General features: G+C 42.9%; 1 protein-coding gene across 1 annotated transcript in view; it reads left to right on the top strand.

The window, feature by feature from the left end:
• The window catches only part of CTBP2 (C-terminal binding protein 2), a 143,713-nt gene that overhangs the window by 79,084 nt on the left and 48,949 nt on the right, over nt 1–15,680 (top strand). The window contains exon 2 of the mRNA XM_050898735.1: nt 1,353–1,512. Within this exon, the coding sequence (XP_050754692.1) occupies nt 1,455–1,512 (58 nt within the window). The 5' untranslated portion in view covers nt 1,353–1,454. The remainder of the gene's footprint in view (nt 1–1,352; nt 1,513–15,680) is intronic.

Consider the following 15,680-nt stretch of genomic DNA (forward strand, 5'->3'; position numbering starts at 1 on the left):
ACTTTATTTTTTTAACCCTTTCTAGTACTTTGTAGGCAGAGTGGTTGAGACTTTGCAGCATGATACAGATGGCCACTCAGGAGAGGATTTCTTGCTGTGCTTGCTCTCATGCCTGTCTCCTCTTCCCCTTCTCTCCTTGCAAGGCCTCCGAAAACATGATGGTGTTTTGCTTTGTTTCTAGAAATCACAACTTTCCACTAATTCTGCTGTTTTGGTGCCTTTAAGTGGGCTTAAAAGGGTGGTGGATGGCTGGTAAAAGGCAGGAGCCTGTTGAGCAGGATCCATCCCTGGAAGGTTTGTAGCTATTATCAGGGTCATCTGTCTTCACCTTAAAATATAAAAGAGGATATTGAATCACTAGCAGTATAGCATAACTCGGTTAAAAATTAGTGCATGTAGTGCTGAATTGTTTGAATTCACTTGTCAGCATGAGGTCTTTTCTTGTATGTCTTGATTCATGAATGCTGTTGTGGAACTTGCTTTGAAAAACTCATACCTGGATTTTACAACAAAGCTGTTGGGTAGAAGTGCCACAATGGCACATTCAGGGTATGCAGCCTGAGCTCAGGTCAGAGTGCTCAGGGATTAAGCAAACCTTTGGCTCTCTGTAGGAACAAAAGCATCAGACCTGAGAGGATCCATGTAGGGTCTTCCTCTGTGTCACCAAAATGCAGAAAAGCCTGCAGCTGTTGGCCCTTTGCAGAATGTTTCTCATAAATCAGCCACAAATACCGCTTTATGGATTGCTTTATTTCATCGACATTTAAAAGTGTGTATGCTAGAAACGGCAGCTCTGGCACCCAAAGTTTAATGTTAGCCCTTCAAGTATGAAGGTAAGGACAGGCTACGGTGACAGCTGGAATATGTATCAAGGTCTAGTTGCAAATTCAAGGTCCGTTGATGACTTTTACAGGGCAAGGCTTAAATAAGAGATGAAAGTGGGTGTGTGGTGGGGTGTGTGTGTGTGGGTGTGTGTGTGTGTAAGTACTGGAAGAGCAAAAGCTACTTTCCCTTTTTTATATACTCTCTAATAATTTTTCAGTGTCTGTGAACCTACAAAATAGCTTAATGGATTTCATCTGCTAGGAATAGATTTTTAAGACCGAAATAAAACTGGGAAGGCCATACAGCGCTTCGGCAGTTCTTGTGTACAATGCTGTTTTTTCTGATCGCAGGGAAGATAAAGGGGCTGTAAGCTGGATTTGCAGTATAGGATGTGTGACCAGTGGGACACTGGGGTTGGAAGGACTAAACTCGCAGCTGTCCTTTCAGAAACCCGCTCTGCTGTTGGGGACGGGGAGGTCTCACCTGGTGTGCTGGAAATCCTAATGAATCCTTTCGTTCCTCTGCAGGATCGACAGTGGCGGTATGCACGCCGATTCCTGTGAATTTTCCTAAGTTCCTGGGGGACTGCTTTTCTTTTTGAATCAGAAAGTTACAAAATACCGTCAAGAATGGCACTTGTGGATAAACACAAAGTCAAGCGGCAGCGACTGGACAGAATTTGTGAAGGTAAGAGTATGCTCCAGTTTTTTCTATAGAAGCTGGCAGATGGTTAAGGTAGAATACCTAATTTTTCCTTGTTTTTTACAGCACTTAGACATAAAGAGTTCCAGATCCAGGACTAGATCCCCTGTCCTCTCTGTTGGCTCAAAAAACAGTCATACTGGTGTTGAAACATTGGAAAACGATATGCTGGTTACTCATTTGAAAGTCATCTGTAATCCTGTGAACAGGATTTTTCTTTAATTACCAGGTCTTCTCCTTTTATCCTCATTTCTACTGAAATGATCTAATCAGTCTCAATTTGAAACAGAGCTTAAATTTATACTGTCTTTAGAAAAAGGTTGTGCTCTGTTAAATGTGCTGCTTTCTGGAGTTCTCCTCTGGCTGGAGAAAGAGCCGGGACACAGAGGCTCATGCCATAACTCTTCTTTCCCTTCCCACTCCAAGCGGTGGCAGTTGCAGTGTCCAAGACAAGTGTCACTCAGGGGGTGTGAAAGTAGACAATCTCCTGTAATATTGACTATCACCCTATAAGAATTAGATGGAAAATTTAAAAGTTGTTGTTGGAGTATTTCTTGTGCTTTTGGGCATATTGTTGGAACAGCTTTTATTTCGTCGGTGTGTGGTGATAAGGCAGATTTGCTGTAAATCATTCTTTATTAATAGTATGTTACAGTGTCACAGCACAGGTGGCTTTTACCTTCTATTTCAATTTTCCAGCAGAAAAAGTTTTTAGGTAACATTTTCTATTGCAGCTCACATAGCGTAATTAACTTATGATAGAAATCAAGTGATGGCAAACAAGCTCTGACTTTTTGGTGTACACGCCAATAATTCTCCTATGCAGACCAGCACTCGTGCAAGTTTTACCATCAGCAGCAAAAGCAGAACAGAGTGTTATTTTGGGAAGAATATCTTAAGTTATGTCTCTTAAAGAGTTCCAGCATTCATCTGCTTTTAAGGAGATGGATAGTGGCCTGCAGGGTAACAATTTGCAGAATTACTTGAATGCCAACAAGGTGAAATAGGTTTTGCTTGTGGATGAAAGCGCAGAGCTCACGGGGGAGTTGTACTGCGTCTGTTCGAGTAAAATGTGTGGGGCTTTGTGGAGTTTCCAGTGAGTGTAAAATGCTGATCAGGACAGGGTGGTTTTTCCCTTGGTTTTTGTGTGTTACATATTGCTTACTCTAGCATGCCAAGGTAACACTCCTTTGCTGTTGCTTTAAACTTGTCATGAGTTACTTAGCTCTATTAATTTTGCTCTGTTAATTTTGGAGGGGGGAGGCAAAGCAGAGAAGATGAGAGTTAGGAAGGAGTGTCCAGGGTACACTGCAGTGTGGAGCTGCAATTTCTCCAGTTGAATGTCATAAACGCTCAGGTGCAGTACGCTATCTCATCTTCAAAATTTACTTTGAACTTGACTTAAAAGAGTTGTATCAGCTGAGCCTGGATTTTCAAAAGCTGCCTTCCCGGTTTGATGTTTACTTTCAGATCTAGTTGCTGAGTGTACAAGAAATTCAAAAGGATCATACAACAAACCTGCTAACAGAGCTTTAGATGTGATTGAAGTTTAGATTATTTTCCTCTGATATATGAGCTTTTTTTCTTTTTTCTTGGTCTAAAGATATTCTTTTCTAATCTGTAAATGTGCAGAAGACAGAACTTTTTTAAGTATACTTTGTCATTTGCCACTTGTTTTGTGATTTGATTGAAATGCTGGGTTTCACTGTTGTAAGACGCTGCTGTGTTGTATTTATAAGCAAGAGATTAGGACTGAGTGTAAGCAACACTGTAAAAATTACCTTGAAAAATGCAAAAAGCTTAGGATTTGCCAAAATACTAGACTTGTAGGACAGCAGTATACTATACTGGCATCTCTGATGGCTATTTTTTATTACAGACTCCTAGTCTTGGGATTATAGCATAGTAAAGCACCGAAGAGGGGCCATTCCAGCTGCTGTGAAAACACACTTTTTTGGGGTTTGTCTTGAAAGGTATATGGAATAATCAGTGAAAGATGATGAGAAATTAGGGAACTACTTCAGCAGACTAAGGAGAGGAATCTTTGCTAACAGAATGGTGTTCAGTGAGAAGAATCTATACTGCTCCATCAAGCCGAGTGCAACATGGTCCAAAGAAGTTGCTTTTAATGAGTTCCTGTTCTGTGGAAACACTTGTGCAGCTTTTCTCTTTAAACAAGTGGATGGGATACAAAGCTATATTTTCCTGATGAAAACGTAAATGTTTTGTAGTACGTAGGTGGATTTCTGTGCTTTTTATGAAGTTGCATATACTGTACCATCCCTTTTACTATTCACAACACAAAGCCTTGGAGAGTTTGCTAGGAACGGACTTTATTCCATTCAGAAGGACGGTGGCAGGTCTGGAGGTGAAATATCCTTGGGCTGCATGTTGTAATCACGGTCCATACTGCCAAACGGATTCTTCTTCATACGGGCTTACTAAAAACATAAGTAGTCACATGTTGAGGGAAATAGCTTACAAACTGCCACGGTATTAAAAGAGTATATTAAGAAGCTGCAGTGTTTGTATTACTCTGTTAAACGTGCATCTGGCATGGAAAAATAATCCAAGCCGTACAAGGGGGTGGTATCTTTGAAAACGCCGGTTCATAGCCTTTATAGGCAGGTTTATGAGTCTTGCAGGAAGAGAAGCAGTTCAGTCTCATTGCATTACTCAGCTTGACCAGTTCTCTGTTTTTTTTAATCAATAGTTATGACATCTTTGTATGCTGGTGTTACTTTTTGCTCTAAGCAGGCTGTTTTGAAGAGGTGAGCTTTTTGCACCAGGTAACAGATTTTGCTCTATAGAAAAATACGGGTGGGGTAAAGGTGCAGACTTGAGGGGATAAAGAAATTTTAGGGCAACAGCCTGCAGTAAAGACATTTAGAGTAGTCTGTTAAGAATTAAGCGGGTTTGTGATGCCCGTCTGAATGAAGCTAAGTCGGAGTGTGCTTGCAGTGATCTTGGCTTACCCGTTTCTTTCTTTTCTGGTTGTCCCAGAGGGTTTGGGTGCCTATTCTGTAATTGGATCCATGTGGGTGGAAAGATGTACCCAGTGAATCGCTGGGGCTTTTGAAAATAATATATGCAGAGTGGTTTACATAATTCCTGTTTGTGGAATTGTGTCTCATTACGTAGCGGGTCAAAATATGCTTTAGAGGCGGAGCTGCTGGTGCTGTTTAGTTAGACTTGTCCAGCACCCCCTAGTTCAGATCCTGTTCCCATTAGCTTATAATTTTGCCACATTTTAAATTTGTTTGAGCTGAAATTTTCCATTCCATGATGAGTTTTTACCTCGGGGTGAATTAAAAAATAAAAGTTCCAGCAGAAATTGTGGAGCCGCGTCTGAGTGGGAGATGGAGAGGGATGTCAGTTTTGCTGTGTTTGAAACAAAGCAGAGCCGCAGTCCTGCAGCCATGCAGTGTGTGAGCCGCGGTACCTGCCTGCTCCGTTTCGGATAAAAAGGCTCTGAATTTTGCAGCGGAGTTGCTGTGGCGTCAGGAGTGTGCCTGTTACTGTTCCCAAATTTAGGGCAATTTCTCAGCCTTTGAAAGCAATGAAGTGAGCGCAGCTAACGCAGCTGAAGGCCGTGTCGTGTGCTCTGTAACAACTCCCCAGGCACAGGGGCGGTGGGTGCAAGGTAGGGACCTCCGCCAGAGCGCAGGCCTGCAAAGGGGGAGCAGCAGGGTTAGGTGAAGATGAGCGCAGAGTAAATCGGAGCAAGGAGGCAGGACGGAGCCTGCGCGAGGAAGGTGAGATCAGCTCAGACAACTGGCCCTCAAACTTAGGCACTGCGAGAAATAAGGTTACCTTTCTATCCTTCACGGCCGCCTTGATTTTAAGTTGTTATGGCCATCTCAAATTGCACGATCCTACAGGTAGGTGTGTTATTTCTCCTCGTCTTGGAAGCCTGGCGGTTTCCTCCTGCTCTTTGGGGGCTGTCCGGAGTCAGTCTTGGCTCTGCTCAGCGTTCCCGCACAGCCTCCTCTGCCTCCCTCTGGCCAGCAGAAACTGAGTGAAGCTCCAGGTTGAGGAGAAACCGTGGCAGGCCCTGCTAAGATGACAGAAGGTAGGCAAGATGTACAATATTGCTGATACGCTGTTTTCCTTGCTGTTTCGCTGAAGGGAAGGTTCAGCCGCGGAATCCAGCCGCAGGTTGTGTCTCTGGCTGGGTAGTGCCCTGGTCAGGGTGGCTTGTTGCAGTGTGTGACAAGCCGTCAGCAGCAATAACCCCCAGGGCAGAAGCTCCCCTGCCTCTCATTTAGGAAACAACAACAGAGAGAGATTAGGTCTAATTTTTTCTGTGCTGCCTGTGGCAGAACAAGGTGTGCAGCAATGCCTCCAAGAAACCCCAAGCTCAGAAGACCGTGGCAGTCCTGGCACATGGCATCCATCGCTCCCGTGGGGCTCCGGTGCTCGCACAAGGCATTCCCGTGCAAGGAAACAACTTGAAGCATCACTTCTGCTGCCCAGCCTGCTGCTTGCTCAGCTGTTCTTTATCCTATGTTTCTGTGAATATGGCTAAAAAAAATTAAATAATACCAGGAGCTGGACAGGGAGTCAGGAGCAGCCCTCCACAGTTGCTGGCAGTGTCTTTGGGAACAGTCTGGCTGGGAAGCCAGAGGAGAAGGTGCTATGGCAGTTGCATTGTCATTTCCTCATGAAATGTAGAAACTTAACGGGAACAAGGCAGTAGTGGTGGCACATCCAGGATACAGGATGGCAGTGTCTTGTCTGTGTGTAAAAGATGGGTTTCCCAACACCACTGAATTCCTCTCTGATGATCCCAAGTGCTGCCTCTGCTCCATACCATTGCAACTGCGCTAGCCTGCTGTCTTCAACACCAGTGCCATGAAATTTTAATGCCCAGTTTTACAGGTTAAAGTTTGCACTGACATTTATGAGTCAGTTGAGCTTTCAACACATGCCCCAGAAGTGGCAGCCCTGAGATGAACAAGAAGCAAAGAGAAAAAATAATTGCAAGGCCAAGTGAGCCCAGACATTTTCTGATCGAGTTTTTGCTTCAGAATTTGTCATTATCCAGTGGGAAATCATGTTCTTACTTGTCAGGTTGTGCCACCAAAGCTGTCTGTACTTTGCAAAGTAGCAGAACTGTTTGCAGTGCCAAACAAGCCATTCATACTCTTTGGGTTTTTTTCAGGTCCTTTGATATGTCTAATGGCCGATAAATGCCAGCACAGTCACATAATACTTTTCAGTGCTTAATGCATGAGTCTCTCAGCTTTTTGACTTATTGGCTTATATTCTGAGTGGCACCCTAGTGTCCTCTTTGGATGAGGCTTCTCTGGTGCTACCCAGAGTTCATATTTCCTGTAGGAAATCCTCAAGTATTTACCTTCCAGTCACTGCAGTATCTGTGTGTGGCCTTGACCCTCTGCATACCCTTGTTTATCAGTGGGAGTGGGACACCATCATGGATACTGATGGCTCTTGGATAGGTCTGAGTCCTTTGACGCAATAGTTCGTCTTGAAAACCTTGAATAAACACCTTCCTGTGATACATCGGCCAGTTGGGATGGTGGTTTTCTTTCTCTTCTTATGTTTCCCCATTGATTTTGTGGCCATTCAAAGGAAAAGGAACGGAAGCCTTTGAGCGACGTACTTGCATTTTTAGGCTGAAGCAGGAAACTCAAGATGAACTAGGAAACGCCTTTGTTCCTCCAGCAGCCAGTTCGTTTGATTGCTCGTTATTTGTTTGTTTGCGGTGGTGTCTGCTGTTTGCTGGATTTTGACCAAGCCCTCATTAAGGAGGGTGTCTGCTCTGAAGAGCTCACAGCATAGGGCACCTGATGGTTAAAACAAAGTACATATGATCTGAAAAGCAGCTGCTGCTCAGAGCAAAATCCACACATCTGTAGCAGTCGGGAGACAACGTGGCCTTAGTGCTGCACATCCATGCATGTGTCTGGTCATTGGCTCTGAATTACTGAGTTGGGGAACTCTCCCAGCTGCAGTTGCTGAACCATCCACAAACAACCCAACAACCAAAAATCTGGAGAATTTTCTGCTGGGTTAGTGGTCTGGGTTTCTTGCTGAAGGTCCAGCAGGATGCGGGGAGGGCGCTGGGGAGCACGATGTGAGCGAAGCAGGGAGCGGAGGAGGTGGGAGAAGGGTCGTACCACTGGTGGGAGCCTAAAGCTGGCTCATTTTTTTGCAAGGGTGGGAAGGGGTCTGTGAAATGGAGGAGGGAATTTGGGGAAGGACAGGGTGGTTTCATCATCAACAAAGTTATCTTGGCCGTGGCTGCATGAGGCTGGTTAAGTCCTTTCAAGGGTGGACAGAAATTCTGTGTTCCACATTTCCACCTGTGATGGAAGTCGATGCAAACCATATCCAGTAATATTTGAATAAATATACTATGTAATGCTAGATACTCTGGTAAATACAAGCCTGGATCTATGGCAGGGGTGCTTTTTACCTGCTGTTTATTTCAGTTTCTCATCCATAAAAGTGGACTTAATATTCACACTGTCAATTATTGCTTGTGGTGCACTTTCTTATCGTTAAAAGAAAAAAAAAACAACCAACCCTCAATAGAAGTGCCCCTGAAGAATTTTAATGGTTCTGGCTTTTCAGCAGTATTTGAACAGTGTGTCCTTGAGGTCTGGGCTCACACACCACTAACAGCAGAATACGGAATAGGTTCTCATTCAACAACTGCAGTCCATTCGTGCTTAAAAACAGAGGAACCTTGCTTGTGGAAGCAGATGGGAAAATGTACTTAAAAACTACAAGGCGGCAAAATGAAAGTTGCACAAGCAACCTGAATTCCAGCGTCCTCTCGTTTTCCAAGCCTTAGTGTTTTGTTAACATGGTATTGTGTAGGAAATATTCAGTTATAAGACATTATGGTACACGTAATGCCAGAAAATGAATTGTTTCAATGCTGAGCATCTCTCTTCCAGACCATTGCATGTCTGAGGGTCTCAGGAGTGACTGGGCAAATCTGGAAAGGGGCTGCCTCCAGTTCTTGCTGCTTTGTGTAATGTAACAGTGGCCAAAATGAGTACGTTTGCTATTTGGGTGGAGGAATTTTCTTCCATTCTTGCAAATTTGAATGCCAAGTAGCATCTGATAATACTTATTTTTACTGCTTAGAAATAGAATCCTATTATCTCAGGAAATTCTTATCACCACTAGTCATTTGATGAGAAACAATGAGTTAAAGATGATATCAAGTGTGGAAGAAACTGCTTGTCCTGAGTAAAAGTGACTTATTTAGAATAAATATAGACCTTTTTTTCCTAGTGGATTTGAGTTTCTTTGTTCCATGAATATAAAACACAGTACAAGGATTTCCCCCCCGCAATAAAGCTTTTGTATTTTTTTTCAAGTTTCCACCTCAAAGCACATAAACCATCAGGCTTTTAAGGAAGGGTTGCTTACCACATTTTGCCTAGAGAAAAGGCAGACTAAGCTTGTCAGATCCTCTGCCGTTGCACCCTGTGCTGAATTATGCTAACTGAAGATCTGTCTGGCTGCTCCTAATGTTTTGCTCTTCTGAGAGTCCATACGAAGTTCTTTGGCCTTTATGGAGGTTTCAGAAAATCACTTCAAGTTCATACAAAAGCTGGATTACACCTCGTTTTACGAATGTGGGCAATGAAAAGAGTGCCATCCAGCAGTGCTCTTAATTACCCGTTCGCTGATAGAGGCATAGCAGGTTTGGGAATTACTTGTCATTAATAAGTTTTGTTAAAATTTTAAGATTTTTTAAAAATTGGACAGAATCTTATGGATGAAGAATGTTCAAGCAACCTCAGTGGGTTCACAGACATTATTCAAGCTTATTGGCCTTATTCCATGATTTTCAACCCTTTTCCTGTGCTGAATCAAGAACTCTATTTGTAAGTGGACATCTTCTGCTTTGTGACGGAGGTACTGTGTAGCTCATATCTACAGGTATGCTGTTGTCCTTACAGCATGGAAGCATAGGCTGCTCAAGTAGCCTTCCAGTTCTGTGTAGATTTTTTTCTGTATATTGACTTATGTGCAGTCTCCTGTGACGTGCCATAGGGGGATATGCATGACAAGATGTAGGACTTGAGCCAGATATGAAGCCAGCCTGACAAAATCCCCCAGGCATCCGGTGAAGAGTAAGACACATTTAGATAAGGTTACAGACAAAAATTTCATTAATTTGGTATGCAACTTCTTTGTAATAGATACGTGACTCAAGCTATTGCAAGAAGCAGAGCTCCCCTTTCCCTGAGACTTCAGTGCCATATGCACAGAAATAGGAAAAAATACTTCTGTTGTGGTCTCCTTGCGTTTAAGCCCACATTTATCGTAACTTAATGCGTGTCTAACTCTTAATTCTGCCTTGTATTTTTCCATTTCCCCAGCCTTAAGACAAGGTTCCATGTAAACACGCTTTATAACTTCATGTCATTAATTAAGAAACAATTACATCTGATGACTTCAATACCATCAACTTAATTTTCATCCTTACCACATTTCCCATTTAAATTAACTGGTTTAGGGATTAACATGTTGTCATCGTATCTGGGTTTTTTCTCCTTACTCTAAATCCTCCCCCGCATTTAAAGATTACTCAGAAAAATGATAATATCCCCAGAATATGCAACGAGAAGCTGCGTTCAGGGGTTGTTGGAGCGGCGGCCTCAGGCAGCCCTGTTGCCTGTTCCCGAGCTCCAGAGTTTGGGAGCGCTGCAGAAGCCGCCTCCAGCATCCAGGGGGTGGAAGTTGGCTGCTTTATCTCTTCCAAATATGTGATGGGAAATGATCAGTCCTCAGGGACAGATGAGAACAGGATGGATTTTCCTTCAAAATACCAGAAAAAACTCGTCTCTAACTCCTAAGTTAGAATCTTTCAAGGACTGACGACATTTGGATCTGGACCAGACTTTTAGGTTTGATTCTGATTCTGCTGAATATTTACTAGTAAATATTTTGACAGGAGTAGGACATCTGGCTATACTAAAATAAAGCTGCAGAGAAACGCATTACACAACTGTCGTGATTTAACCCCAGCCGGTAACTAAGCACCACGCAGCCGCTCACTCACTCCCCCCATCCGGTAGGATGGGGGAGAGAATCCGAAAAAAGTAAACCTCGTGGGCGGAGATAAAGACAGTTTAATAGGACAGAAAGGAAGAAAATAATAATAATGATCAGAATAATAATAATAATGACAACAATAATAGTAAAGGAATTAGAATATATAAAGCAAGTGATGCACAATGCAATTGGTCACCACTCGCTGACTGATGCCCAGTTAGTTCCTGAGCAGTGATCCGCCCCTCCCAGCCAACTCCCTCCAGTTTATATACTGGGCATGACGTCATATGGTATGGAATACCCCTTTGGCCAGTTTGGGTCAGCTGTCCTGGCTGTGTCCCCTCCCAGCTTCTTGTGCCCCTCCAGCCTTCTTGCTGGCTGGGCATGAGAAGCTGAAAAATCCTTGACTTAGTATAAACACTACTTAGCAACAACTGAAAACATCAGTGTGTTATCAACATTATTTTCCTACTAAATCCAAAACACAGCACTATACCAGCTACTAGGAAGAAAATTAACTCTATCCCAGCCGAAACCAGAACAACAACTTTTCTTTTACATTTTTTGGTATCCACAAACAGATGTAATGGATCGAAGTGCCAAAACAGTGAAGGTTTTCACTGTGTCTTTTATATCTGAGAGCTTTCTTCAAAGAGCAAGTTTTCTAGAGTTGGTTGTCCATTTTTGTTGCCTTAAAATTAAATGGCATTGATCATTTCTTACTGACACTTTTACATAGCCCATTAGCTTAACACTGTTAATTTGTTTTGTCTTTTTTTTACATTGTCTTTTTAGGTTTTTTGAAACAAAACACTCTGCTGCCATCTAGCACCTCAAAACTTACTAATAAACAGCTTCAGTCCACAAAATAGCCTGTAGTTATAGATGGAGATCCATTTTTGAGAGAAAACAGTGTCGCTGCCTGCTGCTGATAACCGGTATTTGATTGAATCAGCAAATGAACCTGAGCAAGGGACGCAGGGCTGGCAGCTTTGGCCTCGGGGTCCTCCCCATCAGGGAGCAGCCGTCCCCCATAACCGTCCCCATGGATGATGAGGGACCACAGTAAGACATACCTGCAGATGTGGTCCCTCCACATTTGATACTTTGATTTGATTATTGCAATACAATAATACAAAATACCAATCTTTTTTAAAAAGCAATGCATAAATATTTTTTAGCTAAAGTAATATTTCCTCCTGGTTTGGTTTGGTTTTGGTTTTTATCTGCGTTGGGTCTGCAAGGGAAGTACATGTTTCAGGCTCTTGGCATCATCAGGGGAAGTAAGGCAGAGAGACACTCTGAACCCCAGCCTGTTTATCTCCTCAGGACCGTGTTACAATCTAGTAATTAATTATTTTTTATGCAAAGCCCAGACATGCATGGCAGAGTTCAGAATTACAATATATATTCATTTAACAATGGATTTCTCTACTGCTTTCTGGGACAGATATAATTCCATGCTTTTCACTACACGTGCTATTTAAATCTTGATCCTGAATTCTTATTAAAAATGATGAGATTTGACCTCAAAGTCTAATACCCAGTTTTGGAGACAAGGTGCTTGATGTGATTTCTAGAGGATTATTTTTAAGAGCATTCATAGATTAGATCTTTGCGAATAGTTGAGGGATGTGCCCAATGAACCTTGTCTACTGGCTTTTAGACTGCTGTTCAGCATCCAGATTGATTTTTATTTTGTAGTCCTTGAAAGTGTGTAGTTTTGCAGTGTAGGGATACATCTGATATTTTTATTATCCCTTGGTTGATGCAGGAATGTGACAATGCTGTTTCTGCTAACTTTTATTGGCGTCTCCCTGTACTTGAAGGCAAAATTGTTTCTGATTGAAGTTTCAAGAGCTGGTAGGGCTCATTCCAATGGCTCAAAGAGTGTTTTACAGCTGGGCTTCTTGTTTTTAACTGCGAGTGTATTTTAGATGATGACTAGCTTCCTGCATTTGTTACCTGCAATTCGATTTTCATCCCGGACGGCAAGTAACCAGGGCTTTTCCAGGGGAGCAGTATAACATGAGATGAGAAGTTGCCGCGTACTCGTTGGGGTGATTCTGCACATACCCTTACTCTGTGATAAATACAAAGTAATTGGAGGTAGGGTACCCTTCAATGCAAGATGGGTGAAATGCCTCCAGCCGGAGAGTTGTTGGCATGTGGCAGTGATTTGGGACATGGTGCTGGCTGGCCGGGAGGGTGGGAAGGAGCCTGCCTCCTACACCAAACTCCATCCGAGCAGAGATAGGCACACAAAAGCAGCCAAGAGGCAAGCGGTCAGGTCCACAGTGATCGAGTAAAAGGTCACTATAGTTTCATTATGTGGAATGCCTGTGTGTGCCTTCTCGGCACGCCGCCAGCTGGTGTGAGTGGAAGAGGCTTTGCATCCTCTCTCGTGACGTTGACGTGTGGGGTTTTAGGGGGTTCTTGGGAAATTACTCAGAACGGCACTGCAATATTCGGTTATCAGTTTTGAGAGTAAACGTCTGCTTTATTTGGCATGGGAGGTAGGCTCCTTTGCTGTGCCTCCACATTTAGTTAGGTATGATATTGACCTTTTATTTTCCACGTGCATGGGCCCATTTGTACGTAGCCAGTGGGAACAGCAGTTGAACCCAGTTACAGATTCCAGTTTGTGCGTAACATCTAAGAGCAGCGTGTGCTAGTGCGTTCCTGTAGCTTGTAATGCATGTGAGCCAACGGTTACGGCACATTTCTATCCCAGCGCCGGGGGGGGTTGAGTTACAAATGGACGTAAGCTTTTGTTTTTTGCTTTAAAGTCATCAAAATACAGAGTTACATGAGGCAGTGATTGTTTAATAATCGGGTGATCTTAGGAGTGTTTTGTTGTAATGCACCAAGTTGGTATTTGAGAGTGTTTTGTTGAAGTTACAAAGCATCTATGCTTTTGGTTTGGAAATTGGTAAAAGCATGTGGCATGGCTTCAAGCGCTGAGTGCTTTCAGATGCTGTTCTGTTCCTTTGATTATTGAAAATGATTCCAGCACAATCCTGCTAATTTTCTCTTTGTACTCCTCTAATTTCAGGAGACTGTTAGAAAGTCCATCTAGGCAGAGCGCTTATTGCCACTGTGGGAGAGATTTTTGCAGAGCCAAATTTTAGCAAATGCAGTAATTTCCAAGGATTTGGAACATTTTCTTCCTGCTTTTCTTCTCCCAATTTTTTTTTTTTTTAAATTTGTGCGTGCACGTGTGTGTGCGCGCATTATTCATGGTGGATGCTATTCCTTTTCCTCTCCATAGCATCCATGGTATACCACAGTACAGTTTAGCACCAGCTCATTTCTGCTTCCCCGGCATCCTGCAAGCTGAACGTAGGAGGATGATGTTCAGAAAAGGCTTCCCAAGCTTTGGGGGGTCATTATGCACAATCACATGCGGTCCTTGAAAGTCCAGGCAGTGAGGGCAGAAGCATTTATCCTACCGCTAGCTTTGTACCTTGTCACCTGAAAACACATGACAAACACTGATTAATCTTAATGCCATCTGAATGTGATAGGTGTGTATTATTATATCCCTCTTGATGGAAGGGGAATCTGTGAGTAAGAAATTAGGCAATTTACTCCCTGACAGTGGCAGAGCGAAGTATAAAGGCTGGGTGTCCTGATACCTGCTCTCTCCATTAACACGAGATATATTTGTTCTCTAGAGGATTTTTCACTACCAGGGATAGGATTCCTTTGCCTTTAAAAGAGAAATAGCCTTTCCAATACTGATGCACCTTACAGGTTTTGCTAGAAATGACATTTGGCATATTCACTACATTGTTTCAGTTCCGCTCTCTCTCAGAAGGAAATAATTTGGGAGAAAACATCAACATTTTGCTACACTAAAAAGCATTTTTTCCAATAGAAGCAAGATTTAAACTTGTAATTGAAAAGTATTTTAAAATAATAAGAAGCAAAACTAAAACCAATCTGCACTATTCTGTTACACAGAGTAATTTTTCCAGCAACTTGCTTTCAAAATTTCTAATGAAATATTTTAAATCAATGTGAATTACATTTCACATCCAACCTCTCCTGAATCAGTGCTACAGACACCAAAAAATGTTGTTTACACAGTTGTGTTGCAGATTTAGTATCCTGATTTCTTACCATAGGTTTTATGTGTAAAACAGACTCTCCTTGTGGGAAGAAAATGGCACTTTCTAGCACTGTGTAAGATACTTGTTTCATATCCACTGCCAGTTGTTTCCAGAACCAGGTTTCATGCCATCCATTTTTGAAAGTAGTGTTCAAATGATGGGCCCACCTTTCTTCTACTCTGTCATTACCTTTTTATCGGAGCAGACTTCTTCTGTAGTCGTTGTATCGTAGCAAAATTTACTGTGTATTAGATCAACACTAAACTGAAACTCAGGGTATTAAGTCAAAACTGTGCATTTTTCACGTGATCTGAAACACCAGAGCATTTAATCTCTTGATCAGCTTTTTTTTTGTTTTGTTTGTTTTGTTTTGTGTGTGGTTTTTTCCCCAAAGACCTCTAGAATTAACAGATAAAGGGAGAATAAATTTTCTGCCTGTCCCGCAGTCCTTCGTCTCCCCCTCATGTTGGGAATGCAGGTGCCGGTGCCTCCTCCACTCCCAAGAGGCGCAGATGAGATCGGTTATGTTGGGTTGTGTCCCGGTGCCTCCACGTCCTCTCTGGGCCGTTGCTGCCTGGGTCTGAATTCAGAAATAGCTACAGAGTTACGGGAATTTGCATAGGCGCTGCTTTTAAGAGTGCCAGAAAAAGAAAAATAAAAGACCCTTACTGCCCATCCATAAATATTTCATTCCGATCATTTCTTATTCATTTCTTGATTCACTGGGGGTGTAACATTTCCTTTGCTGCTGTGGTGGCATGGGAGGCTGCCCAGCTCCACGGCTCCTGGGCACATCTTCTCTGCCAGTTGCAGGGCCGCCGGCGGCTCTTGGTCCGCAAGAAGAGGGGCCAGCAGAGCCCTCTAAAGAGGACATCTGCCCCATGGCTACAGGGAAAAGTAGAGGTCCTACAGCCCCTGGTCCTGCAAGCGTTTACCTCTGCTTGGCTTGGAGCACAGGAATAGTTAATTTGTTCCATTGAGGTCAGTGCGTAT

Source organism: Gymnogyps californianus, chromosome 6, assembly GCF_018139145.2.
Source record: "Gymnogyps californianus isolate 813 chromosome 6, ASM1813914v2, whole genome shotgun sequence".
Classification (NCBI taxonomy): Eukaryota; Metazoa; Chordata; class Aves; order Accipitriformes; family Cathartidae; genus Gymnogyps; species Gymnogyps californianus.